The sequence below is a fragment of the Podarcis bocagei genome (assembly GCF_964188305.1).
Source record: "Podarcis bocagei genome assembly, chromosome: 4".
Taxonomy (NCBI): domain Eukaryota; kingdom Metazoa; phylum Chordata; class Lepidosauria; order Squamata; family Lacertidae; genus Podarcis; species Podarcis bocagei.
Window position 1 is genome coordinate 65,563,288 of NC_138128.1, and position 14,995 is coordinate 65,578,282.

The 14,995-nt window shown below is 43.7% G+C and overlaps 1 protein-coding gene across 3 annotated transcripts in view; it reads left to right on the forward strand.

Moving 5' to 3' along the window:
* The first annotated feature begins 575 nt into the window (after positions 1-575).
* The window catches only part of BLNK (B cell linker), a 99,290-nt gene continuing 84,870 nt past the window's right edge, over positions 576-14,995 (forward strand). The window contains exons 1-2 of one of the 3 annotated variants that reach the window (XM_081189494.1): positions 576-645; positions 6,724-6,786. In XM_081189494.1, the coding sequence (XP_081045620.1) occupies positions 643-645; positions 6,724-6,786 (66 nt within the window). In that variant the 5' untranslated portion in view covers positions 576-642. Of the gene's footprint in view, positions 646-2,542; positions 2,707-6,723; positions 6,787-14,995 lie in introns of those variants that run through there. The other 2 variants (XM_081189492.1, XM_081189493.1) reach the window with 2 other exon arrangements.

Genomic DNA, 14,995 nt, shown 5'->3' on the forward strand with positions numbered 1-14,995 from the left:
ACTCTATACACAGTATCTTCATATCTGTCTGCATTAGGCTTGTTAATAAAATGCATTTATGCTTTAAATAACCACAGTGCATTGATAGTTGCTGCTTCTGTAATGCCAATATTGATTTTAAAGGATGTTGCATATTTCATATGTTGAATGCTTGATAAAACACCCATGGGAGCAAGTTGCTACAATTTAGCAAGTAGGTTAACAGTATAATTTCCAATTAACTGCTGCTTTAATGGGTACAGTGAGAAATTACTTTAACGACTACAGTAGTCAATCCATGTAAACAAGACTTAGGAATTTGCTTCCTGTTAAGTGGAAGAGGAGTTTTAAATAGTTTGGATTTAAAAAAAAAGACAAGAAATATGCTTGCGTCAATCCCTCTAAATACAAAAACTCCAACATAGGAATGGGAGATTGAGACCTGACTTTAAAGTAATTACTTCAGTCTTTAAAATATATATTAGCACAGAAAATACTAAACAGGAAAAGGAAAAGTAGGATGTGGAACAGAATATCCTCACCCTCCAGTCTTGATGGAAACTTTTGCATTTGTCATGTCACAGTGACTCAGGATTCCCGAACGAAACAAGCTGATTTCTGTCGAAATGAGTGATAACTTCATTCCTCCAGCTTTATTTCTAAATGGTAAGGTTCCATTGTATCTTTTTTTTTCTTCCACTTCCAAAAATGCAACGTGCTTGCTACTGACTGATCTTTAAAAGGCAGTATTTATGTTGCTTCTATAGCTGTATAATTATATTTATAAGAACATGGTGGGATTTAGCTTACACAAATGCAGCTCTGTTTTCTCCACCGTCTATTTTAGACTGTAAGCTCATTGGGAGAAGGGACCTATGTTGCCTAATTCTGATTCTGCAGTGCACATTAATGACACGGGGCATAGTAACAACAACAGCTGCAGAACTCTGTGATCACCAGTGTGACTTAAGTGCCGGAATTTGCTTTGGAAGCAGGAATATGTTGGTGAGAAGTAGGGACATCTGAAGACGTGGTTTGACCTGCATTTTTAAGCCAACTGACCTGATATACACTTAATGCACCAGAAGGCAGTTTCCTCTTCAGGTTTCTGTACTTCTCCAAATTCACGTTATAGTTGAGTACATAAATGCATGCAAAGGATATCTGGAGAGGAAATGCATGCATGCAAAAAAAATGCACATTTTGTGGAAAGAATACATTCAACATGTGATTTTTGTGTGTGTGGCGTTCAAAAAAATTAACAGAATGTGAAGCTGAGATAGCTGAAATAGGTTGATTCATATATCCCTAGTGCCAAGATATTCTGTTGTCAAACTAACCTTAGTTTGTGTGTGTGTGTTTGGTGGGGACCAGAAAAAGTTCTACACGGTAGGCTTGGCTAATGGGAAGTTCATAGGAGATGCTCTCAAAGCCCAGTTTCCACCTAGCAATGCCCCAATGTGAACTGTAAGGAAAGAACTGGACTTGAAGGATACAATCTCTTCAAGGCCAATTTTGCCATGAAGCTTTTTTTTGGGGGGGGGAACAGGTCCTCAGTTAGGTTTGTGCATCTATTTTATCATGAATATCATTAAGGAGGCTTATTTTGTTCGCTTGTTTATGGCATTTCCGCTCCATGTTTTAACATATTTGTTCTCAGGGTAGCTTGAACAGCTTTACTGTCATGTAAAACACAATACAGAAAAATAATAGAAACAAAAACAAAAGCGAGGAAACAATGAAAACACCTCAAGTTAGTCCCCAAATGCAAGACAGAATGAACATACTTTAAGTCATCTCCAAAAGGAAACTAGAGAAAACCATAAATGGGCTTCTTTTCAAGAAAAGTAATGTAAGAGCAACAACTAAAAAGGCTCTGTTCCCAGGAGATGCCAATCTCAGTACCCCCGAAGGATGCCACCTGGAGCTAAGTTGAAGAACACAGAATGTGAGTGCTGAAAATCCTGAATTAATTTTGTGGATTCTAAAAATATATCTGTTTCTCTCTTCTTTTTTCCATGCAGCAGTGAATGTTGACAATAAATTTTAATAGGGATAGGTTGTTGTCATTTACTGGCATATCTCTGAATTTCTGGACATTCACAAATTTATCTGGGGTTGCAAACATTCGCTATAACATATTCATACATACACTTACATGAAACAGAATGGCAGAAATCAGGGCTTCCAGCAATATGTATTTTAAGATGTGATTTGATAAACAATAACACTGGAGAAATCGAGATAAAAGATTTCCTACATACAAAAGTTAATACCACCAGTACATTTAATCCAGTAAACGTCACATTGGCAATACACCATTATCTAAACTTGCTGTTGATGGTGGATATGCTTTTGATCTTTGCTTTGCGTTTAGTGGTGAGACATCTTTGCCTCCTTGTCATGTTCATCGCAGCTTATGAGCAGAATGACTGTCACTGAATTAAATGTGAAATGATCACACTAACAACTGTGCAGCCACTGTAAAGGGACATGTAGCTTTAAGCAATGACGACCACAGGGAGGGGGGAAAAGTTGCAAAGGACACTTCCTCTAATAACTTCCAGAATCTCTCAGTAATGTTTAGTAAAGCAAACAGTTTCTGCTTTACCAGAAGAAGCAGGTCAGTTTGCCCTTGTTGTGTGACCCAGCATGGCCACAAAACTACCCTTCCGAGAAGAATGTGAGACTTGGACTGCTATTCAAGTGGCAGATCTCCTGAGACAGGTACTGGACTGATATGATATTCTAGACAATTGACTGTACAAAGATTAAGAGGCAGGCATGGTTAAAGAGTTGATGTAAGATTACTCCATTCTTTTTGAAGACATTGGTGGCAAGCTCTTAGAGGCAATATGCCTCTGAAGTTCTTAGCCTAAAGCACCAAGAAAGGGAATATTTCATTAGTCGCCTGTGTTATACTGAATGTTATCACAACATGTATAGTTGTCAGATTGCCATTAGGAATATGAATCTGGGTGCAGAACAGTTAACATATGTAACATTTCAACTTCAAGATCCTCCTCTACATGCAGCCATGAGCAGACTCATATTCTTGACTTCAAAACTGCCTGCACCATCTCCTCTTACCCCCAACACAAGGACCTGCCTGGCCATGCAAGATGCAGGGTTCAAGAATTCTTGAAGGGGATCATCCCTCCCCCTCAGCTATGGCGGCCATGTGACACCCAACAAGTCAGCTGACAGCTTCAAGGGGCTCACCAGGCTGTAAGTTATATTAGGGGAAATTGCTTTGCAATACAAGTTTATGTTAGGCAAAAATATGTACATAGATGATTACATTTGGAAAAATTTGCACTAAAATGATTGATTTTATGAAGATTTTTTTTAAAAAAAATGCACACTGGCATGGAATAAAATAAATAAATACCGTATTTTTCGCCCCATAAGACGCACTTTTTCCCCTCCAAAAATGAAGGGGAAATGTGCCTGCGTCTTATGGGGCGAATGCAGGCTTTCGCTGAAGCCTGGAGAGCGAGGGGGGTCGGTGCGCACCGACCCCTCTCGCTCTCCAGGCTTCAGGAAGCTCTGCGCAACCCTCGGGAGACCGGCTCCGAGGGTTGTGCAGAGCTGCCTGCAATCCCGGGTCTACGCCGCCATCCCGAGCGGTGCGCTAAGTCCTGCCCCGCTCGGGATGGCGGCACAGAGCTGCCTGCCGTCGCGGGACTGCAGGCGGGTCTACACCGCCATCCCGAGCGGTGCGCTAAGTCCCGCCCCGCTCGGGATAGCGGCACAGAGCTGCCTGCCGTCGCGGGACTGCAGGCGGGTCTACGCCGCCATCCCGAGCGGTGCGCTAAGTCCTGCCCCGCTCGGGATGGCGGCACAGAGCTGCCTGCCCTCCCGGGACTGCAGGCGGGTCTACGCCGCCATCCCGAGCGGTGCGCTAAGTCCTGCCCCGCTCGGGAAGGCGGCACAGAGCTGCCTGCCTTCGCGGGACTGCAGGCGGGTCTACGCCGCCATCCCGAGCGGTGCGCTAAGTCCTGCCCCGCTCGGGATGGCGGCACAGAGCTGCCTGCCTTCGCGGGACTGCAGGCGGGTCTACGCCGCCATCCCGAGCGGAGCGCTAAGTCCTGCCCCGCTCGGGATGGCGGCACAGAGCTGCCTGCCTTCGCGGGACTGCAGGCGGGTCTACGCCGCCATCCCGAGCGGTGCGCTAAGTCCTGCCCCGCTCGGGATGGCGGCACAGAGCTGCCTGCCGTCGCGGGACTGCAGGCGGGTCTACGCCGCCATCCCGAGCGGTGCGCTAAGTCCCGCCCCGCTCGGGATGGTGGCACAGAGCTGCCTGCCTTCGCGGGACTGCAGGCGGGTCTACGCCGCCATCCCGAGCGGTGCGCTAAGTCCTGCCCCGCTCGGGATGGCAGGGCAGAGCTGCCTGCCCTCCCGGGACTGGTGCACTTCTCCCCATCGCCAGCCCCACAAGCTCGGGGGACAGCGGGGAGGCAGAGCGTGCCTTCCCTCTGTTCCCCGACCTGGTTCTTCCAGCCCCGCACCTGGGGGGGGGGAAATAAAATTTTTTTTCTTTATTTCCCCCCCAAAAAACTAGGTGCGTCTTATGGGCCGGAGCGTCTTATGGGGCGCAAAATACGGTAAATAAATAAATAAATAAAATTGTACCCTGCCCATCTGACTGAGTTGCCCCAGCCACTCTGGGCAGCTTTCAACATATATTAAAACATAATAAAACATTATGTACCATGCCGAACCTTGTACTATACAGTGTTGAAAACTGATCTTAAGATTGATAAGAGAGAGAAACTGAAATTGTTAGTTTTGCCCATCCCTGTGCCAGCTCTTGGAGAATCTACTGTACTTGGAGAATCTACTGGAGGACTACTCCAGTCTAGTTTTAAGGGAAGGGTGGGGGTTAACAGCTGAATATTCCTCAATTGTGGACAAGCCCTAAGGAAAGCTTGTAAGATTCATCTGCAGCAGAGGCAAGGCAGCAGAGGAATAACAGCTGAAAACAATATTCTTGTGTATGTGTGTACAACCATACTGGTAACCAGTGTTTTTTTCTGGGGAGGGACACAGGGGTACACATACCCCTAAACAGTTTGTGAATCTTTGTACTTTTGTCCATTTACTGTATTTATTTTTCCCGATCTGAATTGTAAAATGGTGATTCTCTTGAGTCAAACTGAGAGTACCCCTAAACATTTTTTTAGAAAAAAAGCACTGCTGGTAATTGTATGTGGGGCACAGGTGGTGCTGTGGTCTAAACCACTGAGTCTCTTGGGCTTGCTGATCGGAAGGTCGGTGGTTCAAATCCGTATAACGGGGTGAGCTCCCATTGCTCTGTCCAGCTCCTGCCAACCTAGCAATTCGAAAGCATATCAGTGCAAGTAGATAAATGGGTACCGCTGTGGCGGGAAGGTAAACGGCATTTCCATGTGCTCTGGCATTCATCACGGTGTCCCACGAACCGGAAAGCTGCCTATGGACAAACGCCGGCTCCCTTGGCCTAAAAGCGAGATGAGCGCCGCAACCCCATAGTCGCCTTTGACTGAACTATCCAGGGGTCCTTTACCTTTACCTTTTACGTTGACTGGTAACTGTAGGCTCCCCTTCCTCACTCAGGATAAATATTTATTTTCTTCCTTCTCCTCATATTGCAGCCTTGTTCTCTTCAGTAGTTTGTCCTGTCCTGGCTTCTGAAGCAAGCAGGGGGACGGTATTATTAAACTGATCACACCCTTGTCATTTTCACCATTTGTAGAATGTGTGATCTCACAGTGGCTCTGATGGTGCTAATTAGAGAATAGCTGCAACCCTTGACACACTTAGCAACACTTACTACCTGGTAAGAGGTTATGCGGATGTGGAAGTGAAGCAAGAACTCTGCACTCACAAAGCCTTTTTCTCAAAATATTCTCATTTAGCAAAAAGGGGGTATATAATACTGAGGTATTTATGTCATTAAACAGGGCAATCCTGAATGTGTTTGCTTTTCACTTCTATTTCCTTCTATAAATTCACGATCTTTTAGAAGTCACATTTTATTCTACTGTTTTTTCCTGACCTTGCATTTCTACAATGGATGTCTCCACCGCAAAAAAAAAAAAAAATTCCACTCCTGCTAACTTCCTCTTTAAATCTAGACATACAACACATCTGTCCATGGTACAGGGTCCAGGTCAAGAAAATATGACGTTTTCAAAATAGTGTTGTGTAAAATTAAAAAACAACAACTCCAAAGGAAATGACCCAGCAATCTTCTAAAAAAGGAACTGTGGAGAACTTTCTACTGAAATACTTAGTACAAAACTTATCCTACCCAAATTGCCTATTAATAGGTCATGTCACTGGCTATTTTACAACACAGGTCACACGTGTGGCATAAGCAACAGCAATTTGAGACACAACTGGATGCCAGCAGGAGGGCTTATGTCTCCTTTTCTGTGGCTCACATGCCTAAAATCTGTTGGCCATCGTGATACTAGGGAGATTATGTCCCAGGGGCTTAGTCTGGTACAGGGATCAGAGTATCAGAATGGGATGTAGAGACCCAGGTTCAAATCTCCACCCAGTCATGAAGTTTACTGGATGACAGTCACCACCTGTTCACTTAACTTACCTCACAAGGTGGTTGTGAGAATAAATAGAAACTGTACTTAAAACGAACATTCTTCAAGGCACTATGTCAGCCTGAAAGCCATCTAAAAGGTTTATGTAATGTACATATCACCAGTTCTAATATCACTTTCCCTCCCTCTTCCTTTTCAGTGTGGGATGCATGACTGCGCCCGGATAGTGGAAAAATTAAAGATAGACGGAGCTCGGTTTTTGGTAAGCATTTTTCATAATTTCTCTTAGAAATTGTTAACAGAAAGATGGCCTCCCTTTTAGTGAAGGTATACGAGCAGCAAAAATCGTGCCCTCACACTGTGTAACACTGATAAGAGTAACACCAGTATTCAGCCTCAGATGCATGAAGGCAACAGAAAAATACCAATATAAAATGAACACAAAGAAAAGTGAACCTTACCTTAAACATATAAGCCAAACATTATATACTTAGAGTTCATTTCCAATTGTGTTGCAAGAAGTGACGAAATGTCACGTGACAAAAGATCTGGAGGAACTTTCATGGACTCTTCCACTTTTCATCACAATTTAATACTGCTCAACACCGTTGACAATGTAACATCAAATCCATGGTAAATTTATTCTTCTGATGGCATTTTGCCAATGCTGAGTGATTAGTTATGTGCAAGTTAGGCTGCTCACAAATCTAGAACTATTCATTTAAACTAAAAAGAAAAAGAAATACAGGCACAAATTAAAATTAAAATATTTGGAAAAAGCTTTCCCTGACTTTCCCCTTCACTGACCTCCCCTTCTGTTAGGAGTCTTGCTTTATTTAGACTGTAAGTCTGTGTCTAATTTTAATTTTATATACAGAGCCTGCTTCTTGAAGGAAGACTGTATGAAATTTAATCATACAGGAATCATGAAGAGAAACTAGCATTTTATGGCTGTATGCACTCTGCCAGTTGACGGTCTTGAAATTTGCGCAGAATATGACTCCCTGGAGGGTTTTGTTTTTAGAAGTGTGTGATTTTAGCCCTCATGACCGTAGAGAATTTGTTCTAAAGTTGGGGGACAGCCTGCGGATCAGGAAACAAAAGTACGCTTTATGTGCTATGTTCAGTAGGATAAAGGTGTGAAAACATTAATAGTCTTGTGCCCTGCGACACTCTCCCCCTGTGTACAGGGAGCATGTAAAATAAATAGAAGAGCTATACTAAGTTTAGGTGGCTCCCTAATCCAACAGTCAAAGAATGCAACTTCATTAATGCTAATCTGTCACTAACAATTGCAGAACTTGAAAGTCTTGTTATCACCTCATTCATTTGCCTGAGCAAGGAGGGACCATCAAATTACCCTGACACAGCAGCAGAGCATATGCCCACACTGCCCGGGGGGCGTGCTCCCAAGGGGGGGCACAGAGGGTGCCCTCCCAGGCATGGGATAGCCGCTTGGGTGTCCAGAGTGGCACCTGCACCCCACAGCCGGGGGCGGAGCGAGCCACCCACGGGGGCGAAGCAAGCCGCTGATTTGGCGTGCCACCCGCCCACAACTCCCAAGCCTCCCCCAAGCTGTCAAAACAAAGGGGGAAGGGGGGAATTCTGCTGGCAAAGTGGCGCAGCTCCCCCCCTTCCCCTGATGGCTCGGGGTAGGCTTGGGAGTCACGGCAGGTGGCGCGCCAAATGTCACCCCCTCAGCGAAGACACCCGGGGCAGGTGATGACATCACTCCTGCTCTGAAAAAAGGCCCAGAGCTGTGTTTCCTCACCCTACTACACTAACTGCTTTCTCCCTGTGCGATTGGTGCCCACACCCCAAGTCTAATAGCAGCTTGCTCTCCCTGAAACACTGGCAAAAACAAGACTGGTTTAAAGCTTCCAGACAATAGGACCTTCCTTGTACCAAATGAGTTTTCAAAAGTAATCCACAGGCTATTACTGAACTATGGCATGTGTCCTTTATTTTCTACATATATTTCCACACATAAACGTCCATCACACTGGTCCTACTACTCACCCAAATCTGTACCTTCTTTTACCTTCTATTGTTCATTCCTTGCACACATATTAAATGATATTAAATATTAAGATTCCAAATAATGTAGGGTTGCCATCTTTCAAAAAGTAAAAACCAAGAGTCCCCAAAATTGTCAAGCTTTTTTTCAATTGACTTGCCTAAGATCCAGGACAAAGCGCCCCCTTTCGGAAATTCCACAGGGACATCAATTCCATCTTTGGAATCCCGGTAATGTCTGGGAAAATCCAGACGTATGGCAGCCCTAAAATAATGCAATCAAATCCATTAAGCAAAGTAAACTTTTGGACATGTATGTATTTCACTGTGATTAAAATCATGAGGGCAGAATATCTTCAATGCCATTTTATTTCTCCCTCCTCCCTTTCTAGATTAGACACAGTCCTGCTTTGCAAGGCATTTTTCCAAATTAGGAGACAGTTGATTCAATTCAAAGGGTTTTAAATGCCAAGTTGAGAAGACGCAATTGGCTTCATTTTTCTCAGAGCACTGAACATTCATTACTGAGGGAAGAGAGTGTAGTAACAGAACAAACATATAAAACTATTGCTAGGGGGTGGTTTAGTTTCAGATCATATGTCAAACACTGCACGTTAATTGAAAATGAGTCTGAGCGATTCAATTGGATAGAGCGCTAAAACCTGGCAATTAACGCCATGCAAATATCCAATGGTGCCATAAAGCAGGCCAAAGCATCTTCAGTTAATTGGTCCAGAATTAAAACAACAAGCACAAAATTTAGTAATAAAACTGGCACTCAGATTCATCCAGAGTGTGCTTCTTTTGCGCATTTCTCAGCCGCCTTGGGCCTATTATAGCCCAACTGCTTTTGTAGTAGTTCTGTGTTGCAGTGACAAACTCATGGCATCTTAAGACTGCTGGCTTGTTGGTAGCCAAAAGGGTAATCATTAGACAATTGCTCTTAAGTCCTCCAAATGGTGCAAAAGCAGACATTGCCTCACCCCCACAGCTAAGGATGATGTAACCTCAGTGTGTCTGTGTGAAGAGAAGCAATAGAAACTGCCATTTAAGCAGGGGAGCGAGACAAACTGATAATTTTCCTTCCTGTTAAACCGTGATGGATTTGCTGCAGGTTGCCTCTGACAGTTGTTAATTGGTGCTAGCCTGCAGGCTCAACATCTAGATCAGGTACAGGCAACGTGTGGTCCTCCAGATGTTGCTGGATGCCAACACCCATCAGCCCCAGCTTGCAGAACCAAAAATATAGTCAAGGATAATGGGAATTGTAGTCCAACAACATCTGGAGGACCACGGGTTCCGATCTAGATTCAAGCAGGGCCAGGCCAGCTGTGAGGCAGAGTGAGGTGGCTGACTCAGGAAGCAGACACGAAAAGGGAAGGGAGGTTGATTTTATTTAATATTTGCATTCTGCTTTTCCAACAACAAATATTGAGCTCAAAGCGGCTCACAGTAACCACAATAGCATTAGGAGGGGGGAAACATTGTAAACACCATAATATTAAACACAGAAACATATAAATAAAGCAAACAACAATAAATTCATCAAAACAGCTAGTAACAGTTCAGCAAAATCAAAACATGGGAAACAGCACCAACCCTGTACCAGATGCTTTCCTCTCTCTGGGAAGCTGCTTCCTGGCTCATGGCAGCAACTATCACACATCCCAGGCATTTTAAACTTGACTTCTTTTCACCCTACTGCCCCCTTGCTTGATCTGGGCACAGGGCTGGACCCAGTCCATCTCCAGCTTCTGGTTCTCTTTGAAAGGTGACCCAACAACAAACGATGGTAAGGTGTTAGAGGACTGAGCTGCATGTGATGTGCATGAGCTAACTTGCACCCCCTAAAATCTGAATTGCTATCCTTAAAAGATGCAGAGAAGAAGAAGAAGAAGAAGAGTTTGGATTTGATATCCCGCCTTTTCACTCCCCTTCAGGAGTCTCAAAGCGGCTCACATTCTCCTTTCCCTTCCTCCCCCACAACAAACACTCTGTGAGGTGAGTGGGGCTGAGAGACTTCTGTCCTGTTTCTAGCATTGAAAGGGGTTTCAGCTGTCAATCCAACCGGCTTCTGTATGTGGAATTGAGAGAGGATGCCATCTTGTCATTTGCTCAGGGAGCAAAACACTGGGCTGGACATGGATTCAAGAGAGGTGTTTGGAGGGTGACACTATTATGAATGCTTTTTTTATGTCTGAATGTTGCTCTGGTGTTTTATCTTCCCACACTGAAGCTCAGTGATCATAGATCATTCAAGTGAATGCTGGTATTCATAGACAGGGTTCTAAAGGAGGTAGGGTCCTCAGCTGATGCTCGAACCCTGTGCTGCTACTACTAGCTCCCCACTTTCTGTTTCCAGGCTTTTAGTCTGCATGCCCCTACACTGGGATTCTGAAAAGCTTCTGGGTATGGGTGGTGGGTAATGTCTGTGGTCCCAGGCAATATTATATCCATGAAATTCAGAGCCAGTACTATTGTCATTGGTGTTAAAAAAGGGGGGGATGCCTACTATAGTCATCACCATTCCTTAGCTGAAATTAAAAGACCTCAAGTGATATGCCATAGCTGTGTATGATATTATTTCCTTATAACTGGCAGTATAAAAATACTCCATTCAGCTAACTGTACTGCTTTACAATACATAGCCTTATAACAGGAGTTCCCAGCACCAGTATTATAGTGACAATCCTAAAATTATCTTGTAAAAGCAGAGCACTTGTATTAATCCCATTTTCATTCCAATGGTTTAAAGTTGTCTCATGCTTCCCATCTTCGCTTCTTTATAGCCTTCCTTAAGATCACTAGCTATTCTGCAACTGCCTTGGAGAACATACGGAGGCCCTTCATTTTCAGGCTGCAGCTGATCTCACAAGACCACCAAGCCCCCTTTCCATTTTGAACCCAAAACTAGAGGATGCTCTTAGGTTGAATGGAATTGAACCCAGAGTCATTCCAAAGGGCAACTAGATTCAAGTAGGCAAAGTAGAAAGAACGAGAGACAAACTTATTTTATAACCAGTGTTCAAAAACTTATGTACAGTGGTACCTCGGGTTAAGAACTTATTTCGTTCTGGAGATCCGTTCTTAACCTGAAACTGTTCTTAACCTGAGGTACCACTTTAGCTAATGGGGCCTCCCGCTGCCGCCGCACAATTTCTGTTCTCATCCTGAAGCAAAGTTCTTAACCCGAGGTACTATTTCTGGGTTAGCGGAGTCTGTATCCTGAAGGGTCTGTAACCTGAGGTGGCACTGTACTAGTAATGAACTCTTTCTCCAAGTGTGGATTATTATGTAGCCAGAAGAGTACAATCTATGCAAAAGAGGGAGGTATCAGGAAGCTTCATGGCCATAGCCAAAGGGGGGCAGGGGGGTCAGCTGCCCTCCCTAGATCAAGTACAACAATAGAAATACTTAACTGACCAATCACATCAGTTCTGCCCCCCCCCCCCGATAAAAGGCCTGCTCTCCCTAAAAAAGACCTGCCCCTCCCCAAAAAAATCCTGGCTAGGTTTGCATGGGGGGGGGGGCGAATCTGAGGGTGGCAAAACAGATCAATGAGGCCTGAGTATGCTGGGTGCATACCCTCCAACATTTCTCCAATGAAAATAGGAATGTCTATTCCTTAATGATAATTTTACTATTTGTACCCCACACATCTTATCGGGTTGCCAAAGCACAGTGGGCAGCTCCAACGTATATAAAAACATAATGAAACATTAAACATTTTAAAAAAGGATTGCCTTCAGTTGGCTTGGGGTTGGAAAACTCCATACCCTCCAACATTTCTCCAATGGAAATAGGGACAGCCTAAGGGAAAGCGGGACATTCCAGGATCAAATCAGAATCTGGAAAGGCTTCTCTAAATCAGGGGTGTCCCTGGAAAATATCTCGGAGGGTCTATGAGTGGCTATGGACTGTAGGACCCCCCTTAAACTGGTGGTGTTTTGTGGGTATACACAACATGCCAGATACAATAATTGTGCATTAATAGTGGATTCATACTGTGCTGTGCACACATCATTCTGGTTTATTGATTGTTCTGTGATGATACCACATTACTGTATCCTCTTTGTCCCACTCTATGGTCTTCTTGAACCATAGAATGGGACAAATAAAAAACAGCCTGGGGCCGGGAATTGTAGTATAAAATGTTACAGGATTTTAGCCAGCATTTCAAGACATGCTCTGATCAGAAACAGAGCAATATGACCGTTCCCTAACTTTTGCAGACATAAGCAGTATTGAAAGTGGGGCCTCAAATTACTGACTATTGGGTGGGAATGGAATATTTAGGAGGAAGTTGTGGTTGGCTGATAGATCTCACTTGCTCTGCCTGATATTGGTTATTTTAAAATGGAATAAATAGTGGAGGAAATAAGCATTTTTGTCTCCTCCATTTCTAGTTAAAACATAGAAAATACAAAATGGAGGAAACCCCCATGCTCAGTATTTGCATCATCCCTGCATATACACAGCTGTGCTAGAACCTTGGAGAATCTCTTTAGACAATGAGTTGTTTATTCCTGCAACAGTTCTTTTAATCTGTAGTTCTTTCTTAACCTCCTTGGCTAGCTTTATATTTCCTGGCTCCCTCGACTTCCCACATCCCTTACGGCTGGGGAGTGTTGCACTGCCGGAGTAACTATACAGAGATTGCATGGCAGAGACAGTGTCCTTCATTTGCAGGCTGCAGCTGATTTCAAAGGCCACTAAACTCACTTTCCAGTTAGAACCACAATGAAAGGGTGTTTCTGAGGTAGAGTTGGATGCAGAGTCAATCCCAAGGGCTACCTTATTTCCTAGTTACTTTTCAGCTTTCAGCTTTATACTGGCTGCTGTGGCCAAAACATAAATTAAGTGAAAGAGGAAAGATGTCTCCCCTTCTAGATTTGTGGTTTTAAAGAGGAACGACAGAACCGTAGAGTGGGATGGGACATGTTTAACACTTGCCTTGCAGTTCAGTGTGAGCCTAATGTTTTACTATAGCTGTCAAGATATTGCTTCACTGTGTATGTGTTTTTATATAAAGGTATGTATCATCAATAATACTTTAAGTAGAGGAGGGAGCTACATTATTTATGCTTACTAGATGTTACCAATGACAACCGTGGCCTAGTTAATGTACTGTAAGCATGCCAGCTACTGCAGATAAAGAAAGGGAATGGTGCCTTTAAAAAAATATACAGATAGAATTTACAGTGCTTGGCTATCTGCCTCAAAACACTTTCAATCTATGTTTGCTGTGTTGAGGAAGGGCTACTGTTCATCTTAGAGTTATTCTTTATTTTAAAGCTTTCTGGATTATCCCTGACATATTGTTCTCCACTATATGATGCATTTTTAAGCCTTTTGACTGGTGCAACTCCCATCAGCCCCCAGTCAAAGCCTGGTGTAATCTATTGCTGGCAACATGTGACACTATCAGGAGCATTTATCAAAGAAAGAAGCTGAGGGTTCTAACAAGCAAAGGCTGTTAAAGCAAACGGCATTTAAAGCAAACGGAACGAGGAGACCTATTTTAAAACCTGAGTTTAGAGGATTTAATACAGTGGTACCTCTGGTTTCGAACTTAATTTGTTCCGTAGGTCCGTTCTTAACCTGAAACCGTTCTTAAACTGAGGTACCACTTTAGCTAATGGGGCCTCCCACTGCTGCTGCGCCGCCGCCGCACGATTTCTGTTCTCATCCTGGGGCAAAGTTCTTAACCAGAGGTACTTGTTATGTACTGAAGTTCTCACCCTGGGCCAGCAGAGGGATACTGTAGATAGTTTTCACTCAGGTCCACATATGCAAATAGGGGATTGAAAGTGACGTTCAGTGATTGGATAGTTACAGAAAGTGGTTACAGTTACAGTCTAGTGGAGCTCTATATAAGCAGGCTGGCTGAACCCTTCAGTTCTGTTCTGTTCTGGCCTGTGAATAAACAAGAGCTGTTTGAAGGATCGCTGTGTCGTCTGATATGTTCACCCACAACTTAACAGTATTACTTCCAGGTTAGCGGAGTCTGTAACCCGAGGTGTTTGTAACCCGAGGTGTTTGTAACCCGAGGTACCACTGTAGTTGAGTACATTTGCATTCCTCGGCAATTGCTATTAGTCTCTTTAACAAGCTATGTTGATATTCCTCCAATGGAATGTAAAACTATAAAAAGCGAAGACATATTTTTGTCTATTTCTTCCTACAAGAGTAAGACAGAAGCCAAGTTAAGCATTGTTGTGTAACCATTAATGTTGATGACTAAACTGTCACCAATCTGTAATAAGCCAAGTAAATGAGTGAGGAGAAAAGGGGCAAAATATGGCAGGTTCATCTAAAAAGTCAACACATATACACATAGGCTTAATGCGTTTCCAGTGCTGGGTTTTTAATCCATGCATGATATTAATCCAAAATGCATATGTATCCTTTATTTTGCTAAAAGATGCTTCTGTATGATGCATAGTCCGTAAGCC